This window comes from Rattus norvegicus, chromosome 17, assembly GCF_036323735.1.
Source record: "Rattus norvegicus strain BN/NHsdMcwi chromosome 17, GRCr8, whole genome shotgun sequence".
Lineage (NCBI taxonomy): Eukaryota > Metazoa > Chordata > Mammalia > Rodentia > Muridae > Rattus > Rattus norvegicus.
This window is the reverse complement of record NC_086035.1, coordinates 37,883,039-37,901,301: the sequence shown is the minus strand read 5'-3', so window position 1 is coordinate 37,901,301 and position 18,263 is coordinate 37,883,039. Positions and strand designations below refer to the sequence as shown.

Sequence of the window (18,263 nt, the reverse complement as noted above, 5' to 3'; positions counted from 1 at the left end):
AGGATACATATATGAACTGTCTCCATATTTCTCTAACAACTTTCTTCAACCAACCTCCTCCTTAGTACCATATTAGACAGATTCCACATGTTCAGGTCACTATGATGCTGAAAATTCCTCTCATGCTCAAGTTATGTCAGATGCTTGCTCTCCTCCAGTTTTAAGGTCACACAGCAGGGAAGGGAAATCTCACCTGTTCTTACTGATGTTTCTGCCCTTCTCCTCTTTCTGCATATCAACACCTGCAGCTTTCTCAGAATTTTAACATAAGGGCAAATGAAAAATAGTGACACAGAATTTTTATAAGTAAACTGTATTACTTACTGTGGCTGAAGTTTTCTTTTGTTTGGAATCAGATACTTCTGTCTGGAGACACCACAAGGACAAAAAGTAAAGAAAATTTTGTGAGTTTCAGTGAACCTGTGAAAAAAGTTTTCATGAATATGCAAATTACCTTATTAAAGTTAATATATCAGATGATGTTACAGAGACAGAAAATGTTTCAACGGCAACAATAAGATAATTTAACTTATCTATATTTATGTACCTGTTATGACTTTTTGATGCAGTTATGAAGGTCTGATTACACTTCAATAAAAATAGGAAAGGTATTAATCTAGAATGCTTTTATATTATATGCAATACAGATAGGATGATGAGGATTTAGAAAATAATCACAAAACTCTTTAACCAAATGTGTGATAACTCATATTTGTATGCATTAATGGTATAATGGGCAAATATAGTAAGAATTAGTTTTCCATTGTAGAGGATGATTTATAGAATTTGGAGAGTTTTAGTTTATTCTATAAAGAAGTTGAAATCATCACAATTTGAAAAAAGAAAACAATGTCATAGGAACTGAAAATGAAAGCATTAGCCTAATTTGAAGATTTGTAGGTTTGGGGGTGGGGACTAATAGGAAATAAAAGGGTAAGGCTTGATAATCTATTTACAAATTCAGTGACATGCATGGGATAAATCAACAAGTATTCTGTGAAGAAAACAATGAATCCAAGGTAACATATACATGAGTGAATCAGCAGGTTAGGACCCCACAAAAAATTGTAAAAGGAGAGGTATCAAACACATGGAGGAAACTGGAACTAGATGAAAAAAAAACAGATATAAAAAAAATCCATGAAAAATATTTATTTTAGATGAACTAAAATTTTTTTCAATACTTACATGATTTTTTTATTCCTATAGTCATTGACTTAGCACCTGAAATCATCAGAATAATCTTATTCAGTCAAATGGCAGAAGTAAGTAAAATCAAGATATTTTATTAAAATATTCATGTGCCATAAGAAACAATATTATACTGGTCAGAGACAGCACATTCTGTCCCCTTTATCACTCACATAAACACACATTTTCAGTGATTCAGCCAACCTATCAAGAAACAGAACATCAGTTTGACTTTATTCTCTCAAATTCTGTCCACTATCTCATCCTGCTTGTCATCATTTGGATCTGGAATATTCCCCCCCAAAGAAGTGCTATTTAGTCCATTTCCTAAGGTGGCCCACTTGGAATCCATTGACTTATGAACATGGTCTAGAGTTATATGACAGGGTTGCAAGTGGGAAATTGCCTAAGTCAGAATGGCCAGTGGTCATGTTTGTGGATGTATGTTCTTGACTTATTGTTTATGGAGGAATGGATATTAACATACTGTTCCACTCCTGGGCAGGTAGGCACAGGTTCTGTGAGAAAGGCAGTATTTCTCAATGGTTATGGCTCTAGTCTCTGCCCAGAGATTACTACCATTTGTGCTTGCCCTGACCTAGCACAGTGATGAGCTGTTACCTGGAAGCATATTCAACTCAACTGTTTCAAGATGATTCTTGGAATCTAATACTAAGAGCCATCATCTTTTTAAATTATCCTAAGTAAAATAGGAGTAATACAGTTTAAAGGAGCAAAAGAGGAAATCTTTCAATACTATCTTACAATAAATAATTCCATTTTCCACAATGGCTTTAAGTTGCTATTTGTCAATATCATTTTTATACATGCCAAGAAAGGGAAGAAAAACTATCATAACCTTCTAAAATTACCCCAAATTATTTTACTGATAATCACTAATATTCACTAAATCACCAAGCTTCTAAGTCACTCTGCATGAGCTCTTATTGACCACTGAACCAATACATCCTACAGTTTTATACAATATTTTAATATCTATACTAATATATAACCATTTTTGAATATATATTGTATACTTCTTATCTTTCGGTTCCTGACCCTTCTCCACTTGATTGTCTTTTAAATTTGTCCTATAATTTCTAGTTTCTGTCACAGAGCATATTATTTCTTTAATTGCTCTTACACACACACACACACACACACACACACACACACACACACACACCACAACCTTCTTAGTCTATATAATGTCACTTGTACTTAACAAGTACTCAATTCATGCTTATGAGCAAAGACAAAGATTACTGACTTTATAAACCTTAGACTATGAGAAGGAAGACACAAATTTGAACACAATAACTTTGTGGTGTTTTCTCCATTTAATTAGATGTTGGCTATCAAATTGCTCTAAGTTGCCTTTGTTACATCTAGGTATGTCCCTTTTATGCCTAATCTCTCCAAAACTTTTATCATGAAGGGGTGTTGGACTTTGTCAAAGTCTTTTTTCAGCATCTAATGAAATAACCCTATGGGGTTTTTGTTTTGATTTGTTTATATGATGGATTATATGGAAATATATTCATATGTTGAACCATCACTGCATCTCTCCGATGAAACCTATTTCATCATGATGGATGACCCCTTTTGATGCGTTCTTGGATTTTCTCTTTGAGTATTTTATTTAGCATCTATGTTTGGGAGGGAAATTGATCTGTAATTCTCTGTTTTGTTCAATCTTTGTGTGGTTTGTGTCCCTGATTAAGTATGGTCTGCTAAAATGAATTTGGTAATGTTCCTCTGTTTCTATTTTGTTAAATAATTCTGAGGAGTATTAATGTCAGCACTTCTTTGAAAGTTTGACAGAATTCTATGCTAAATCTAGTAGGCCCTGGGCTTTATTTTGTTGGGAGACTTATAACGATTGCTTCTATTTCCTTGGAGGTTATAGGTCTATTTAAATTATGTGTGTGATTTTGACTTAACTTTGCTAAGTTGTATCTATTAAGAAAGATATAAATTTCTTTAACATTTTCTAATTTTGTAGAGTACAGGTTTTCAAAACACTTCCTAATGATTCTTTGGATTTCCTTGCTGTCTGTTGCTATGCACTCTATTTCAAAATTTATTAATTGGGATATATTTTCTTTGTCTTTAGTCCAGATAAGAGTTTGTCTGTCTAGTTGATTTTTCTCCAAGAACCAACACCTGCTTAACTGATACCTTGTATATAATATATATTATATATAATATATAATTTCATTGATTTCACTGAAAGTTTGATCATTTTCTGTTGCCCCATATGAGTTTGGGTATGGCGTGCACTCTTCTTCACTGAACTCTAATAAATCTTTCTTTTGCCCATTAAGTGGACAGCAGTTGAGTATCCATGAGTCTGAAGATTTTCTGTTTTTTGTTTGTTTTGTTTTTTTATTTTTGTTTTGTGTGTGTGTGCGTGTGTGTGTGTTTGGTTTGCTTTTTTTGTTGTTGTTATTTGCTTTTTTGTTTTTTTAATTTTGTTTTTGTTGAAATCCAACTTTACTCTATGGTCTGACAGGCTACAGAGGGGTTATTTCAATTTTATTGTATGTATTGACACTTACTTTGTGCCTAAGTATATGGTCAATTTTGCAGAAAACTATTGAGTGAGGTAAAGGAAACCCAGAGACAACCTGACATGTACTCTCTTAAATATGGATATTAGCATATAAGTGAAGGATAATCATGCTACAGTATACAGATGCAGAGAACTTATGGAATGAGGAGGGCTAGGGTAAGGGTAGGGCCATGTGGATCTCTCTGGGAAGGAGAAATAGAATATATTTGAGAGATGGACTGGGGTTGGTGGGGATGGAAACAGGAAGGATCTGAGGTCTTTAGGAAGGAAAGAAGGAGAGAGAAATGGAAAAGACAACTGGAATTGGAGAACATGTGGAGAATGTAGAATTCTAGTGTAGTGGAACCTTCCTGGAATCCACAGGAATGATTTTAGTTAGCAAGGGATTGACCCTAGCTAACAAAGTCTCCTAGTAAAAGGGAGATACAGTGCCTAAACTGGTTATCTTGTTTAACCGGGAAACTCTCCCTGAAGTGGGACTGGTAGTACTCGTGGGACTGTTCATAAACCCTGTCACAAAACCTTTGACCTATAAACTGTCCTCCTGTAAGATGTACTGGGGTCACGGTGTCGTAAAGCTCATGGGAATGGCCAACCAGTTGTCCAAGTTTAGGCCCACAACACTACAGTGAACCCAAGCCTGACCCTGCCTGGAACCAGAGGCAGGACAACCCAAAAACCCAGGATAGTACCCCCCCCAAAAAAAAGTCAAAGATCTGTCATCTAGCAACTAATGCTTGAAGATACAGAGAACTACAGCAAACACTAGGTGAAATCAATAGAACCCGGAAGCCAGAGAGGAAAGGAAAGATTTTTGCAAGAGGCTCACAAAAGCAACTAAGCAGGGATTAGAGGGGCTTACAGAGACCACAGGAAGAAATATGGACTCAGGAGCAGGAGCTGTCCCTGAATTTGTTGCTTGCTTGTGACTTTCCTTCCTGCAACTGGGCTACCTTGTCTGGCCTGAGTGAGAGAGGATGTGTCTATCCCTGCAGTGACTGGCATGTAGGGGATAGGGGGTAGAGTTGAGGAGGATGGAGGAATAGGGTTGGATGGATGGTTGAGAAGGAATGATACTCAGGAAGGATCTACCCACTTCTCAGAGAAGAAGAGGGGGAAATAGGGAAAGGACCTAGGAGGGGACCACTGGGGGAAGTGACTAACATTGGGATGCAAAGTGAATAAATAAATAAATTACTTAATAAAGAAGCAAAATAAATATGGAAACTGTATGGGTTTGTGCTAGGTTCTCTGTATTTAAGTTAGGATTGTGTAGCTTGATGTTCCTGTAGGACTTCCAACAGTGGGAGTTAAGGGATGTGTCTTAGTCAGGGTTTCTATTCCTGCACAAGCATCACGACCAAGAAGCAAGTTGGGTAAGAAAAGGTTTATTCAGCTTACACTTCCACACTGCTGTTCATCACCAAAGGAAGTCAGGACTGGAACTCAAGCAGGTCAGGAAACTGGAGCTGATGCAGAAGCCATGGAAGGTTGTTACTTACTGGCTTGCTTCCCCTGGCTTGCACAGCTTGCTCTCTTGTAGAACCCAAGACCACTAGCACAGGGATGGCACCACCCACAATGGGCTGGGTCCTTCTCCCTTGAACACTAATTGGGAAAATGCCTTACAGCTAGGTCTCATGAAGGAATCTCCTCAACTGAGGCTCCATTTCTGTAATAACTCCAGCTTGTTTCAAGTTAACATACAAAACTAGCCAGTACACAAATGGTTCACCTGATTAGCACAATTGATGTTACTTTTGTTTTCAAGTGGAGTTCATGGTCATGGTGAGAAAGTGAAAAGAAAAGTATTTCAAACCTCTCAGATTAAATGATCAATATTTCATCAATAATCACCAGTAACCTACAGAATCTTCAAATTTAACAAGTCAGGCTCTTAGCTGCCTAGTAACAGGGTATTTCCTTGTACACTTGCTCAGGCACTTCACTTACACAGATTTTAGTACCAAACTGATGAGTAAAAACAATAAACGGGCTGAACTTGTTAGACGTATATTCTTACTGGAAAAGAAACAGAACACAAACAGGACATATGGACACTGAAGCAGATGAGCAGGTGACCTGTGCTCTGAAGAAAAGAATCAACAGATTCGCCTGCTAGAGACTCAGGGAAAGCAGGTGTTGGGAAAGGTGGTTCAGGTAATGTCCAGTCAGAACTCAAGCAAAAGGTGAGCCTCATTTTCTGTGCTAACTCAGACTACAGGGTGTTCCTTTGGATTGCCAATCCAACTTTTATCCTGTCTATCAGGATTTACAGCCCTCCTAAATGATTACCATCATTGTGTCACAGTAGAAGTGGAACGTTAGATGTGTGCTTCATTTCACATTGATCTGAAAAAGAATTTTCTAATTACTCAAACTCTTTTCCTTTGAATGGATACCTGTTATGAATAATTGTTCAGTAAATGCTTAAAAATTCACTACATCCTGAATACAGTGATCTAAGCATATTTCTAGGATTTGAAAAAACATATCTAGTTTTATTCATGAAGTCCTACCAAATATTCACAGTCATAGAACTTGCATCGAAACACAATATTTCTCTACTACTTTCTTAAATTTATGGGGATTTTGAGTAAGAAACATATTTATTGAGAATAGAAATGGCTATTTTAAAGGGCTTCCTCTTAAAGGGGAGAGAAGTGAGATCAAAAGAGGAAAATGGAAGGCAAAGAAATAGGAAGGCTATTCCTTTGAAATCCAAAATGATCTCAAATATATTTTCGTTTTTATTATTACTATCTTTATTGGATATTTTTTATTTACATTTCAAATGTTATTCTGTTTTCTGATTTCTCTTCCATAATTCCCCTATCTAATCCCTCTCTCACTTCTTCTAAAAGGGTGATCCCCCCTCCCAAACCACTCCCCCTTCCCACCTCCCTGTCCTGACATTCCCCTACGCTGGGGTGTTCAGCCTTGGCAGGACCAAGGGCTTCTCCTCCCATTGGTGTCCCAAAAGACTATCCAATATATTTTCATACAAGGTAGGTATGGGTCATCCCTGAAACTCTAGATTTCCAGAGTTTTAAGGAGAAATACCATGATACATTTGAGATAAGACTAGTTATGTTTTGAGTTCCAGACTATCTTAATATCAAAAGGTTCCATTAAACAAACAAACTTAAAAACACAAACCAAAAGAAAAACATAAAAATATTCACATGATTTACACTAGATATGAAAATAAGATTAATTTTATAGTGCAATAAGTCTTTCAAAGAAAAAGTCTCAGGCACCTGAATGTACATTGGTCACCTATTAATAAAGATTCAAGGAACATGTTGATTTTCTGGTTGATATTTAGAGTGAAGTTAATCGTATCACATAAACAAGAATCGCTTCAGTGAAAGTTTTGGTCTGGTAATCTGTGCTGTTTAATGGAGCTTTCTTTCCAAGGTTCCATTTGAAGTAAGGAGGCCTACTTGCAAAAGTGAGAGTGTTTTCAAGTGTGAATATCAGGTGGTGAAAGGAAAAAGTATAAAATTGCCCCATAGACAAAAGTTGAAGCCAAAGCAGGCCCTGGAACTGACTGTTCCAGAAACTAGCTGATCACAGAAAGAGTAATTGCACCAGGTGGTTAAGCCACTTTGTTCCAGAAACTAGTTTACAATAATAGCCCCTGACCATAATAGCAGCTGACCATAATAGCAGGAACTGGTTAACCATAAAGTTAGATTAAAATCTTAAAGAACAATCATGAGAAACAGTAGGTTCTTTCTTGTGATTCGGTATGGTTTTTCCTTTAAATACCCCTTCTTCCAACCATTCGGTGTCGCACTCCTCTACCCCTGTATGGGATACGAGTCTTGACCCCAGTGCACTGGTTTCTGTCATCCCTTTCAATAAACCTCTTGTTGATTGCATCAAGATCAGTCTCTTGTGAGTTCTTGGGAGGTGGTGTCATCCTGAGACTTGAGTGAAGGTCTCCCCACTCCAGGGGTCTTACATTGGGATGTAGCAAAACTTTATTTGTATGTAAAGATGATTTGTGATTATTGTTCCCAACCATGAATCCTAAGGTCTTCTGAACAGTCTCCTATCAGACCACTGCATATTTCAGGAATAGACACCATGACAATTCCATTTAGAACCCAGGTCTCTGGCCTTACACAGTGTTAGTCACTGGGACTACTGGCATTATCTCTTCAGGCTTCGAAGGAAATTAGGTATATGAATCTGTAAGGGAATTGTTTTGGGCATCATTCATTAGTCAGTAGTATAGAAGAAAAACTAGTAAGCAAAGTGACACATGAATATTTATAATGATATATACAGCACTTTAGAATTATCTTAACAGAACCCTTTGTATAATGTAGGTATATTGATTTCTGGGGTCATAAATATCACAGGACAAGTAATAAAATTTGTTCAAATATAAATGTAAGCAGGTAAGTTTTCTAACCTTCTTTGGACCTGAATTACACAATTTGTAAGAGTACTGGATCCCAACTGCCTTTCCAACTCCAGATAGTTGAGATAAATCATCTCATATCATGTGATATGGCAATGCCACCAAAAATGAATTACTATGTCTCTCACAGCCCAGATAACAAAGAGTGAATCAAAATATAAAGAAAGGAATCCAATGGGCTAAATACAAAACTAAGCATGTGAATACTTGCTGCACACAAAATATCTAAACTTTCATATCACCAAAATATCTGTTCAACAGTAGTTTCAAATGTGTCTGAATACAGATGTGCCAAAGTCAATGCTGTGATCCAGCCAGAATACTGGAAGAAAGTAGAGGCAAAGGACTGTATGCTGCCTCTCAGGACAACAACAACAACAACAACAACAACAACAACAACAACAACAACAAAATCAAGATAAAGTTTAGAACAGAGACTGAAGGACACCCATTCAGAACCTGCCCAATGTGTGGCCCATACATATACAGTCACCAAACTAGATAAGATGGATGAAGCAAAGAAGTGCAGACTGACAGGAACCGGATGTAGATCTCTCCTGAGAGATACAGCCAGAATATGACAAACACATAGGTGAATGACAGCAGCAAACCACTGAACTGAGAACGGGACCCCTGTGGAAGGAATCAGAGAAAGAACTGAAAGAGCTTGAAGGCGCTTGAGCCCCCATATGAACAACAGTGCCAACCAACTAGAGCTTACGGGGACTAAGTCACTACCTAAAGACTATACATGGACTGACCCTGGACTCTGACCTCATAGGTAGCAATGAATAGCCTAGTAAGGGCCCCAATGGAAGGGGAAGCCCTTGGTCCTCCCAAGATTGAACCCCCAGTGAGTGTGATTGTTGGGGGTAGGGCAGTCGTGGGGGGAGGATAGGGGGTACACCCATGTAGAAGGGGAGGGGAAGGGGTTATGGGGATGTTGGCCAGGAAACCAGGAAAGGGAATAACAATTGAAATGTAAATAAGAAATACCCAGCTTAATAAAGATGGAGAGAAAAGAATTTACTAGACAGCATAGGATCTCTGGAAACTAGACTTACAGCTCCTTGTAAAATGTCATATGATAATTGGGAATTTAACCTGCACTTTCTGTAAAAGTAATAAAAGCTTTAAACCAAAAATTAAAAAAAAAGCGAGAAGAAGCATCTCTAGGAGTCAAAGATGAACCAGTGATTCCGACTGCACACTCTACTTTGCAGGAAGGAGTTTTCAGGAGTGTGAACTTACAAGGCACACACTTATAGAGAGATGCAAATGTCCAATATGCGAGAGAGCATTTAATGAGACCTGGAAACCCTATTAAAATATTTGGAGAATATATAAATGTAGAATCCCCTAATTTGTTGCAAAACCTTACAGACAAAACATTTTAGACTATACAAACTACAGCAGATGGAGAACTTACCTTAGTAAGATAAATGGAGATGAAGTGGTTGGATTTGACTAAATGTGGACAATGATTTTCTGTGGTTACAGACAACACTAAGAAATCATTCACCTTGTTACATGCGTGCAATGTGTCCAACAAATTGCTGTCTAATTATTTTTCTTTAGGCCTAGTTTGCACAGAGAGAATCTTTACGGTAGTCAGATGTTATAAGACAAAATGAGATGGCCAGTTAAATTGTTGAGAATAAATGACTGCTGCTGTGACACAGTATCCTAATATTTATTAAAATTAATGTACATATCTTACCTTCTTCTGAAGCAGAAAACATGAAAAATGTTACAGAAAAAATGCAAGAATCTGAGGAGATGGGGGGATGTGGTGAAGAACAATTTACATCTGCTCTGGAAGGGTTATCAATCCTCATAATGGAGTCGAGAAGTCTCTGGCTTTATAGATGTAGAAGTAAGTTCATACTTTGAAGTCATACAGTATAAATGGCAGAAGCATTTAGACACAGCAGGTCTACAATAGTGGTGACATTGGTAACATTCCCTGAAGCAAGACAGTAATTGAAACCTATTCCAATAAAGTAATTGGGTTTTATAACTTACTTCCTTCCCGTTCTAGTAGTGTGTGGCCTGGGGGCAATCTGCCAGAGTATATAGATGGTAAACAGCAAACTGAGATGAAGACTCCAGTGCAGCAGCATTCCTGCATGGCCCACAGACGTGGACATTTTTCAAGATGCTGTCTTTGTGACAACCTTGCTTCTGTACGTAAGATCTCACTAATGCTCTTAAATGTAAATATTATACATTTATTGTTTCTCCAATGTTATTTGTTGAGATTCTTTCTTAGAGTTCTATCTTGTGTACCTGGTGTTAATAGATATATTACATTGAGAAGGCTAAGGAAAAAATCATAATCTAGAAAGGACCTGCTCAGGAGCAAAGTAGACCATTTTAGGTCAGTTTTTTTTTTTTTTAATTAACTTGAGTATTTCTTATATACATTTCAAGTGTTATTCCCTTTCCCGGTTTCCGGGCAAACATCCCCCTCCCCCCTCCCCTTCCTTATGGGTGTTCCCCTCCCAACCCTCCCCCCATTGCCGCCCTCCCCCCATAGTCTAGTTCACTGGGGGTTCAGTCTTAGCAGGACCCAGGGCTTCCACTTCCACTGGTGCTCTTACTAGGATATTCATTGCTACCTATGGGGACAGAGTCCAGGGTCAGACCATGTATAGTATTTAGGTAGTGGCTTAGTCCCTGGAAGCTCTGGTTGCTTGACATTGTTGTACTTTTGGGGTCTCGAGCCCCTTCAAGCTCTTCCAGTTCTTTCTCTGATTCCTTCAACGGGGGACCTATTCTCAGTTCAGTGGTTTGTTGCTGGCATTCGCCTCTGTATTTGCTGTATTCTGGCTGTGTCTCTCAGGAGCGATCTACATCCGGCTCCTGTCGGTCTGCACTTCTTTGCTTCATCCATCTTGTCTAATTGGGTGGCTGTATATGTATGGGCCACATGTGGGGCAGGCTCTGAATGGGTGTTCCTTCAGTCTCTGTTTTAATCTTTGCCTCTCCCTTCCCTGCCAAGGGTATTCTTTTTCCTCATTTAAAGAAGGAGTGAAGCATTCACATTTTGATCATCCGTCTTGAGTTTCGTTTGTTCTAGGGATCTAGGGTAATTCAAGCATTTGGGCTAAAAGCCACTTATCAATGAGTGCATACCATGTATGTCTTTCTGTGATTGGGTTAGCTCACTCAGGATGATATTTTCCAGTTCCAACCATTTGCCTACGAATTTCATAAACTCGTTGTTTTTGATAGCTGAGTAATATACCATTGTGTAGATGTACCACATTTTCTGTATCCATTCCTCTGTTGAAGGGCATCTGGGTTCTTTCCATTTTCTGGCTATTATAAATAAGGCTGCGATGAACATAGTGGAGCACGTGTCTCTTTTATATGTTGAGGCATCTTTTGGGTATATGCCCAAGAGAGGTATAGCTGGATCCTCAGGCAGTTCAATGTCCAATTTTCTGAGGAACCTCCAGACTGATTTCCAGAATGGTTTTACCAGTCTGCAATCCCACCAACAATGGAGGAGTGTTCCTCTTTCTCCACATCCTCGCCAGCATGTGCTGTCACCTGAGTTTTTGATCTTAGCCATTCTCACTGGTGTGAGGTGAAATCTCAGGGTTGTTTTGATTTGCATTTTTTAGGTCAGTTTTTAAGGATATTATTTCTTTTGCTCCTCAATGTGAGTCAAAATTATTAAGATGAATCATCATCTTACTTAAACTAAAGGAAGCGAAAGGATGGTGAAAGTCTCCTGAGGTGGTTGAAGCTTGTAATTGCAGTTCTGGATTATAAAAAGAGAGTTTGGCTTTGGCGAACTGGACAGCCCAGTCAACTAATGAATTGTGAAAATTTTGTGGAATTCAGATTTCTGAAAATCACATTTATTTAATTTCAAAAGTTATTTAGGAGTAGTATCAAGTAATATAAAATGTGATTTTAACTTACTTGTAAAATATTAAATGCTTCTTTTGTCGTTAGAGTGAAACTGTTGGTATGCCAGAGGTCTGTCTCTCTGACTGTATGTTGGATTAGTAAATTTGGAAGGAATCCAACATTGATAAATTTCAAAAGTTTAAAAATGATTGTTTGATGGAGTAAAAAATAATGTAGAAAAATGAAGGCTACTAGGGCTTCTGTGGTCATGTGATCAAAGGTATAGTTGGTGCTTTAAAAGCAGCAACATCTGCAATACAGTCTCAGCACCATAGATGGGTGATCTGCTACACAGGTACTTAAGAGAACATAGATGTGTAAGGCACATGTAGGTGGGGTAGAGAGTCTATAGTTCTGGCTTTCATCCTCCCAGAATCTATTAGTACGGGTTAACAAAGTCACATAACTTTGTAAGTCACATGTCCTTTTCACCAGGACAGTTTGATAATATTACATAGACTTACTCTCAAGTTATTGTAAAGCTCGAGTTCACAGAAAACTCGATCTGAATCTTTGGCAAAAGAGCAGACCATGGAATTATAGGGAGTTAGCAAATCCAGCATACAGTACAGTCATCCTTTCATGACTCATTCTCATCATGCTTACTATGAAGCAATAGGAAATCATGTGTTTACTTTTGTAAGGCATGAAGAAATAACACATGAATAAATTGTGTTGTCCCGGTCAAAATGCAAACCCTGTGTGCTGAGTTAGAGACAGTGTCTTAGAGAATCAGAGCAATGAAGATCAGCATATCAAAATGTAAGTGGTGAGTGATTTTAAAAGACTAGAAAGAAGGGCACTCTAGCGGCTTGTCCTCCAGGTTCAGGTTCTCTTCACTGTTTCTGGCCAGCAGTTGTGGTTCTGTTTGAAGACCCATAGCCTCAGCTGCATGAAGGAATCCAACTCCAAAGATATCCCATGTCAGAAGAAGATTAAGACAATGTGTCTCTGAATCGAGAAGCACTGAGAAGATTATGTCCATGAATTAGCGAGGGAAGATAAATGGTGAAGAGCTGGTTGAGAATGTCAAAGAAAATGGAAGGTATGTGCAAAGTATTTCATCCTGGAAGGGAACAAAAAGCAGCCTCTTGTTAGATGACAAAGGGGAGGACGGTGGGAAGAATCTGGAGGTTGTAGCAGTGAGAAGAGAAAGAGGAAAAAAGAGGCCTTAGGTCAGAGAATGCAGGGAAAACGATGAAAGATGGCGTGTGATCAAGTTTCCCTGATGCAGTGGGATGGAAACCAAAATCAGGCCCTACTTCACAAGTTAGGACAATAGAAGAGACCAAAGTATCAAATTAAAGTAAACAAAGGTCAAAAGAAATAATCTAGAGAAAACTTAAAGACAGAGATCAGCATTGTTTGATTTTTGCCAGTGAAGTGGTGACAGTGACAAAGGAAGTGAATGCTGCATCTAATGCCTCCTGCAAGATAGGACAGAAGAAACAGGGGTAGAATGTCACTTCAGCTGCCATCACTCTCTACCTGGTTGGATATGAAGAAGTCAAGTGGTGGGAGCAGCCACATGGAGGGGCAAAAGAGACAAAACAAATGACAACACAGCAAAAACAACATGAAAACCAATGAGAAGTAAAAAATGAACAGAGAGAGATTCAAGGAGGAAGAACAGATTGCTGAAGAAATGGCCATCCATATACAAGGGCCAGAGGCTACACTGCACAAATAGATTCTCAATCATATGACCATGGGCAATTAGGATCTCACCCTGGGCAAAATGAAACTTTGGCATTCTGGTTGGAAGCTCCACCCTGGATGATTGGACTTTTTCTGTTTTCTGGGAAATATAAAGTGGCTCTAGTATTCTTTATCGTTTATCGCAGAAAAAGCTTCTTTGTTTTTCTACATTGCTATTTGGTTTATGTACCTTATGTATCTTAATCTCACATGGTATTCATTTTGCGTTTTGAATTTTGTTTCTGTGAATTAATAAACAAGAAAATAGTACACAGGTAAATAAGAACGTCACTAAGAACTGAATTCAAAATGTTAAAAAAAATCAGTGTTATTTTTGATAGCAATCCAAAAATTTGACCAATACCAACTTTTCTATATAACCATATAATTTAATTAATCGAATCTTTCAGTGGTAGATGTTTATTTACCATGACAGCTGTTCAAAGACACTGGGCAGAGTTTATAATATCCTTGATAACCTCAAAGAATAGAATCTCATCCTAGCTCCTGTTTCTGTATAGCAGGGACACTCCTGATGCTGTTGATGTCAAACATCCTTCTGTGGGAGAATGTGGCCTCTGTGCCCAGGCATGCCAGTGGGGCTGGGCGTGGTGAGATGTCTCTACATGGCCTGCTTGATCATGCCATCATTCTAGCTCATAATGTCACTGAGCTCATTGCAGAAATGAACAGTGTATTTGTAAGTACCTCACTTTGGCTTTCTATCTCCAAGCCAGATATTGTAGAGCTCTGTTGTTTATTAGGAAACATGCTATAGCAGATTTAAATGATATATGTCATCCCTAATAGAAAGCATCCTTAATTGACAAGGATAACAATCAAGGAAGAGGCTCTTGAAATAGTAAGTGGGAATATTCTTAGGGAGGCTAGCTGAGAGTGTAGTGGGGAATGACTACAGAATTAATATAGAAACAATTGATGAAAAGATCAGTTTCTTAATTTTTCTGCTCACACTTTTTTTTGCAGTACTTGTTTTTCAAAAATTATACAGCTAGTGAGTGCTAGAGAGGTAGTAAAGTGTTGCAATGCAGGTTTGAAGACTTCAGGATTCCTGTAATCCATAGAAAATAGAGTTGACAACACACTTATAAAAGGTCAGCTCTCCTACAGTGAGATGGAATGTTGTAACAGGCTAATCTCTGGCATTGCCATTCTTGCTAGCTTGATGTATGCTGTGGCAGACAAAAAGAGACAAGGTGTCATGAAAAAGATAGAGAAAAAGGACCAAAAATCTGAACAAAGCTTTTCATCTCCACATTGGTACTACTACTTGATGACATTCTGATTCACTTACAAAAACCTGCCTGTGTGCACATGTGCCTGCATGTGCACAAGCACACACAGATCAAATAAAAATAACTTTAACAAATGAATCAATTTTCTGCTGTGATTGTTATGTATTAATTTACTCATGTTCTAATTAAGATTTTTTTTAACTAGCTGGAGGATGTGCTATATAAACCAGGCAGGTGGTTCCCTGAAAGAGACCTTACTGCCTGCCACCGATCACCATTTACTATTGCAGTGTCTAAAGAAGGAACCCAACAGAGGCTGGTGAGTCTATAGTATATCCTTTAAGCTGAAAATCCAAGCAGTTCACACTGGCTTTGCTCTGCTCTGCTGGAGGTGATTATATGTGATAAAATAGTTTCAATCACACATGCAGAAGGAAGGGGGATTATTCAGAATGGCAAAATGGTGGACACCATGGATCAATGGAATCCAGCTGAGGATTTGTTTTCATTGCCAAAGGAAAGACTATGATGTAACAGCACTAGAGCATTTTATCAAGAGATTAGTTTCCCATGTGACCTTGGTATTGAGTACACACTTGGAGATAAAATCTCTTCTGCTTTCCATCATTCACTCACTAAAACCAATGCTCTTTCATTGTTCTTCACCTGCATATAGTCACACATTGGCTACTCATCAAGAGGCAAGTGGCTATTTTATAGTAGCCTTGAAAGGCAAATAAATGAAGGCCTGTCTTCCTTGAAGATTTCAGCCAGCTTCTTAAAGCAAATGAAAAATCACAAATGAGTGCATCAATTAATAATATGATATTTTACTATAGTGAATGCTTCTATAAAAGAATACTACTGGAAAAGTCACTTAGGCCACTTGCCATTGAAGAGCAGTGCTGACATCTGATTTATGAGAGTCATAGGACCTGACTATCTGCTTAGAGTTTTCTGTGGAGAAACAATCACACACACACACAAACCAAAAAAAAAAAATCAAACACTACTGATTTCACCAAGAGAACAGATGGTAGGACTTCATAGAGTAACAAACATATTGTCAAACATATTATCATTAGAAAAAGTATTTAGTCAAATCACACATATTTAGTATGACTAACTCAAACTATAGACAAAGAACTACACTTTGAGGTTTTCATAACAAAGAATATCTATATTTTTCAAATAAATGTAATAAGTAGATGCTAAGTTTGGTTTCTTTGAAAATATACCACATGGGCTAACTCTGCTATATTTCATCAATCTTGATACAGTTGTTTAATTATTGGTGTTTAGGGTGTATTCCTGGTGAAAGAGATGATTGGTATGTTGGAAACTTGGACATTCTCTCTATATCATATAGCAAATGAAATGAGTCATATGGAGGAACCCCCTGATGAGATTATATCAAGAGCCAAAAACATTGAAGAAAAAATCAAAGAACTTATGGATGTTCTTAAAGGTATACTCAACAAGGTATGCAGCTTTATATCCCATTGCTTTTTTCATTCATCATAGAGGTGACCAATGTAGTAAGGAATGAATGCAGACCTACCTTATTTTACTTATAAAATATATAGTCATCCATTATGCTCGATGGTCTCTTCAGTAAATCATCCCTGGTAATGTAGTCCATCTCAATGCTGCTTTTCTGAGTATTTTACACCTCAGGAATCTCTCTTTATTTTCTTTTGAACAACTCCCTTCCATTGGCAAGAGAAAGAATCCTGACAACATCACCACATCTACTTGTCCAAACAATCCCTGGACTATTTGTACCTGAAGATATTAGGTGCAGTTCTCATTATGTCTGGGGATTCCATTCAATTATGTGGACAATAGACTTGTTGAAAAGTAGAACAGGGAAGGCTCAGTAAAGTATCATCCAGACCAATACTGAGGGCATGTTTAAATTCCCATGTGAGAGACCTGAGACTAGGTCCTACCTTGTCCCTTTCTAAAACTCATCTATATAAGGCAAGTAGTATGCAACTGACTCTCTATTTGCTTTATATTTTAAAATACTCTTAATCTGGTATCTACTGTATTCAGAAAATATATTCAAGGATCTCTCTTAAAGAATTTTCATTGCTAATGCATTCATACTACTTTGGCATTGATACATTAGAATTTATCACTTTGTCTAAGATCTTATAATTCTAATTTTATCCCAAGAGTTCTCTCAAAATTTAAAAGGAAAAGCAGCAAGTAAATAATGATAAATAATAAATGAATATCTTTTGGTGATTAGATTCAACCTGGATCCCCAGAAAATGAGAGATTCCCTATGTGGAATGAACTGGCATACTTGCGGTCACCTGATGAAGAACGTCGCCATTTTGCTTTTACAAACTTATTCCAGTGCTTGCTCCAGGATTCACGGAAATTTGACTCAAAAGTCAGACTACTGAAGTGTAGACTTATCTATAATAGAGATTGCTAATCTCACAACCATCCAATTTACTTTAGAATGATTGTGTTTAATCTTTCTAGTTTTAACCAATTTTAAATTTTTAACTTTGGATGAATGTTTTTATGTGAAGAATCCTTCATTAGAAATAAAATGGACTCTTTAAACATATTAATGTCTAAAATCCAAGTTTGTCAATATCTCATTTTTTCCTTGTAATACAAATAAACAAATATATCACTAACATAGAGATTCAGGTATCAAAACATCACTATACCAGAGGTCTGATTGCAAATAAAGCAATTTACAATTTAGGAAGAATCACAGCAAATCACTATGGGTCACTTCATTAAACCACTGACAATTAAACAATATCTCTGTACTACGAAGAATAAGGAAGCTCCAGATACTTTCAGAAAGACATGTAGTTTTTGTGGCACAATTTTCATGTGAAATGATAAACAGTAAAATATTATGGAACATTATTATGCTCAAATGCCATTAAACTTACAAACAGTGCAAAAAGTGTTAGCTGTTAAAATATGTGTGTCTCCTGTATCCTTACTTTTCTTCTGAAATTTATTTTAGGCTGTTCCCATGTATGTTTTACTCTGGATCTAGCAAGGCTTATTTGGTTTAGTTTCAATTTCATCTCTGTCAAATTATTTAATACATTCTGCTTGTCTTCTTGTGACTCAAGTCAATTATCAAAGACAACCGAAATAATCAGTCTCTATAACATTTGTTTTCATTTTTCTACCACTAAAT

The 18,263-nt window shown here is 37.5% G+C and overlaps 1 protein-coding gene across 1 annotated transcript; it reads left to right on the top strand.

Annotated features, from left to right (window-relative positions):
- Positions 1 to 12,834: 12,834 nt before the first annotated feature.
- On the top strand, positions 12,835 to 17,679 carry Prl6a1 (prolactin family 6, subfamily A, member 1). Its single transcript, NM_022176.2, has 5 exons — positions 12,835 to 13,170; positions 14,345 to 14,523; positions 15,285 to 15,398; positions 16,382 to 16,561; positions 17,337 to 17,679. Exons 1-5 carry the CDS (start codon positions 13,131 to 13,133, stop codon positions 17,526 to 17,528), a joined length of 705 nt encoding a protein of 234 aa, NP_071512.2. The 5' UTR covers positions 12,835 to 13,130; the 3' UTR covers positions 17,529 to 17,679.
- The last annotated feature ends 584 nt before the right edge of the window (positions 17,680 to 18,263 follow it).

Bases quoted from the DNA above. Each gene is read 5' to 3' on its own strand.
- Prl6a1 (NM_022176.2), top strand. From the start codon at position 13,131: ATGGTGAAGAGCTGGTTGAGAATGTCAAAGAAAATGGAAG. The intron at 13,171-14,344 runs GTATGTGCAAAG...GTTTCTGTATAG, and splicing joins AATGTCAAAGAAAATGGAAG to CAGGGACACTCCTGATGCTG. The intron at 14,524-15,284 runs GTAAGTACCTCA...TTTTTTAACTAG, and splicing joins CAGAAATGAACAGTGTATTT to CTGGAGGATGTGCTATATAA.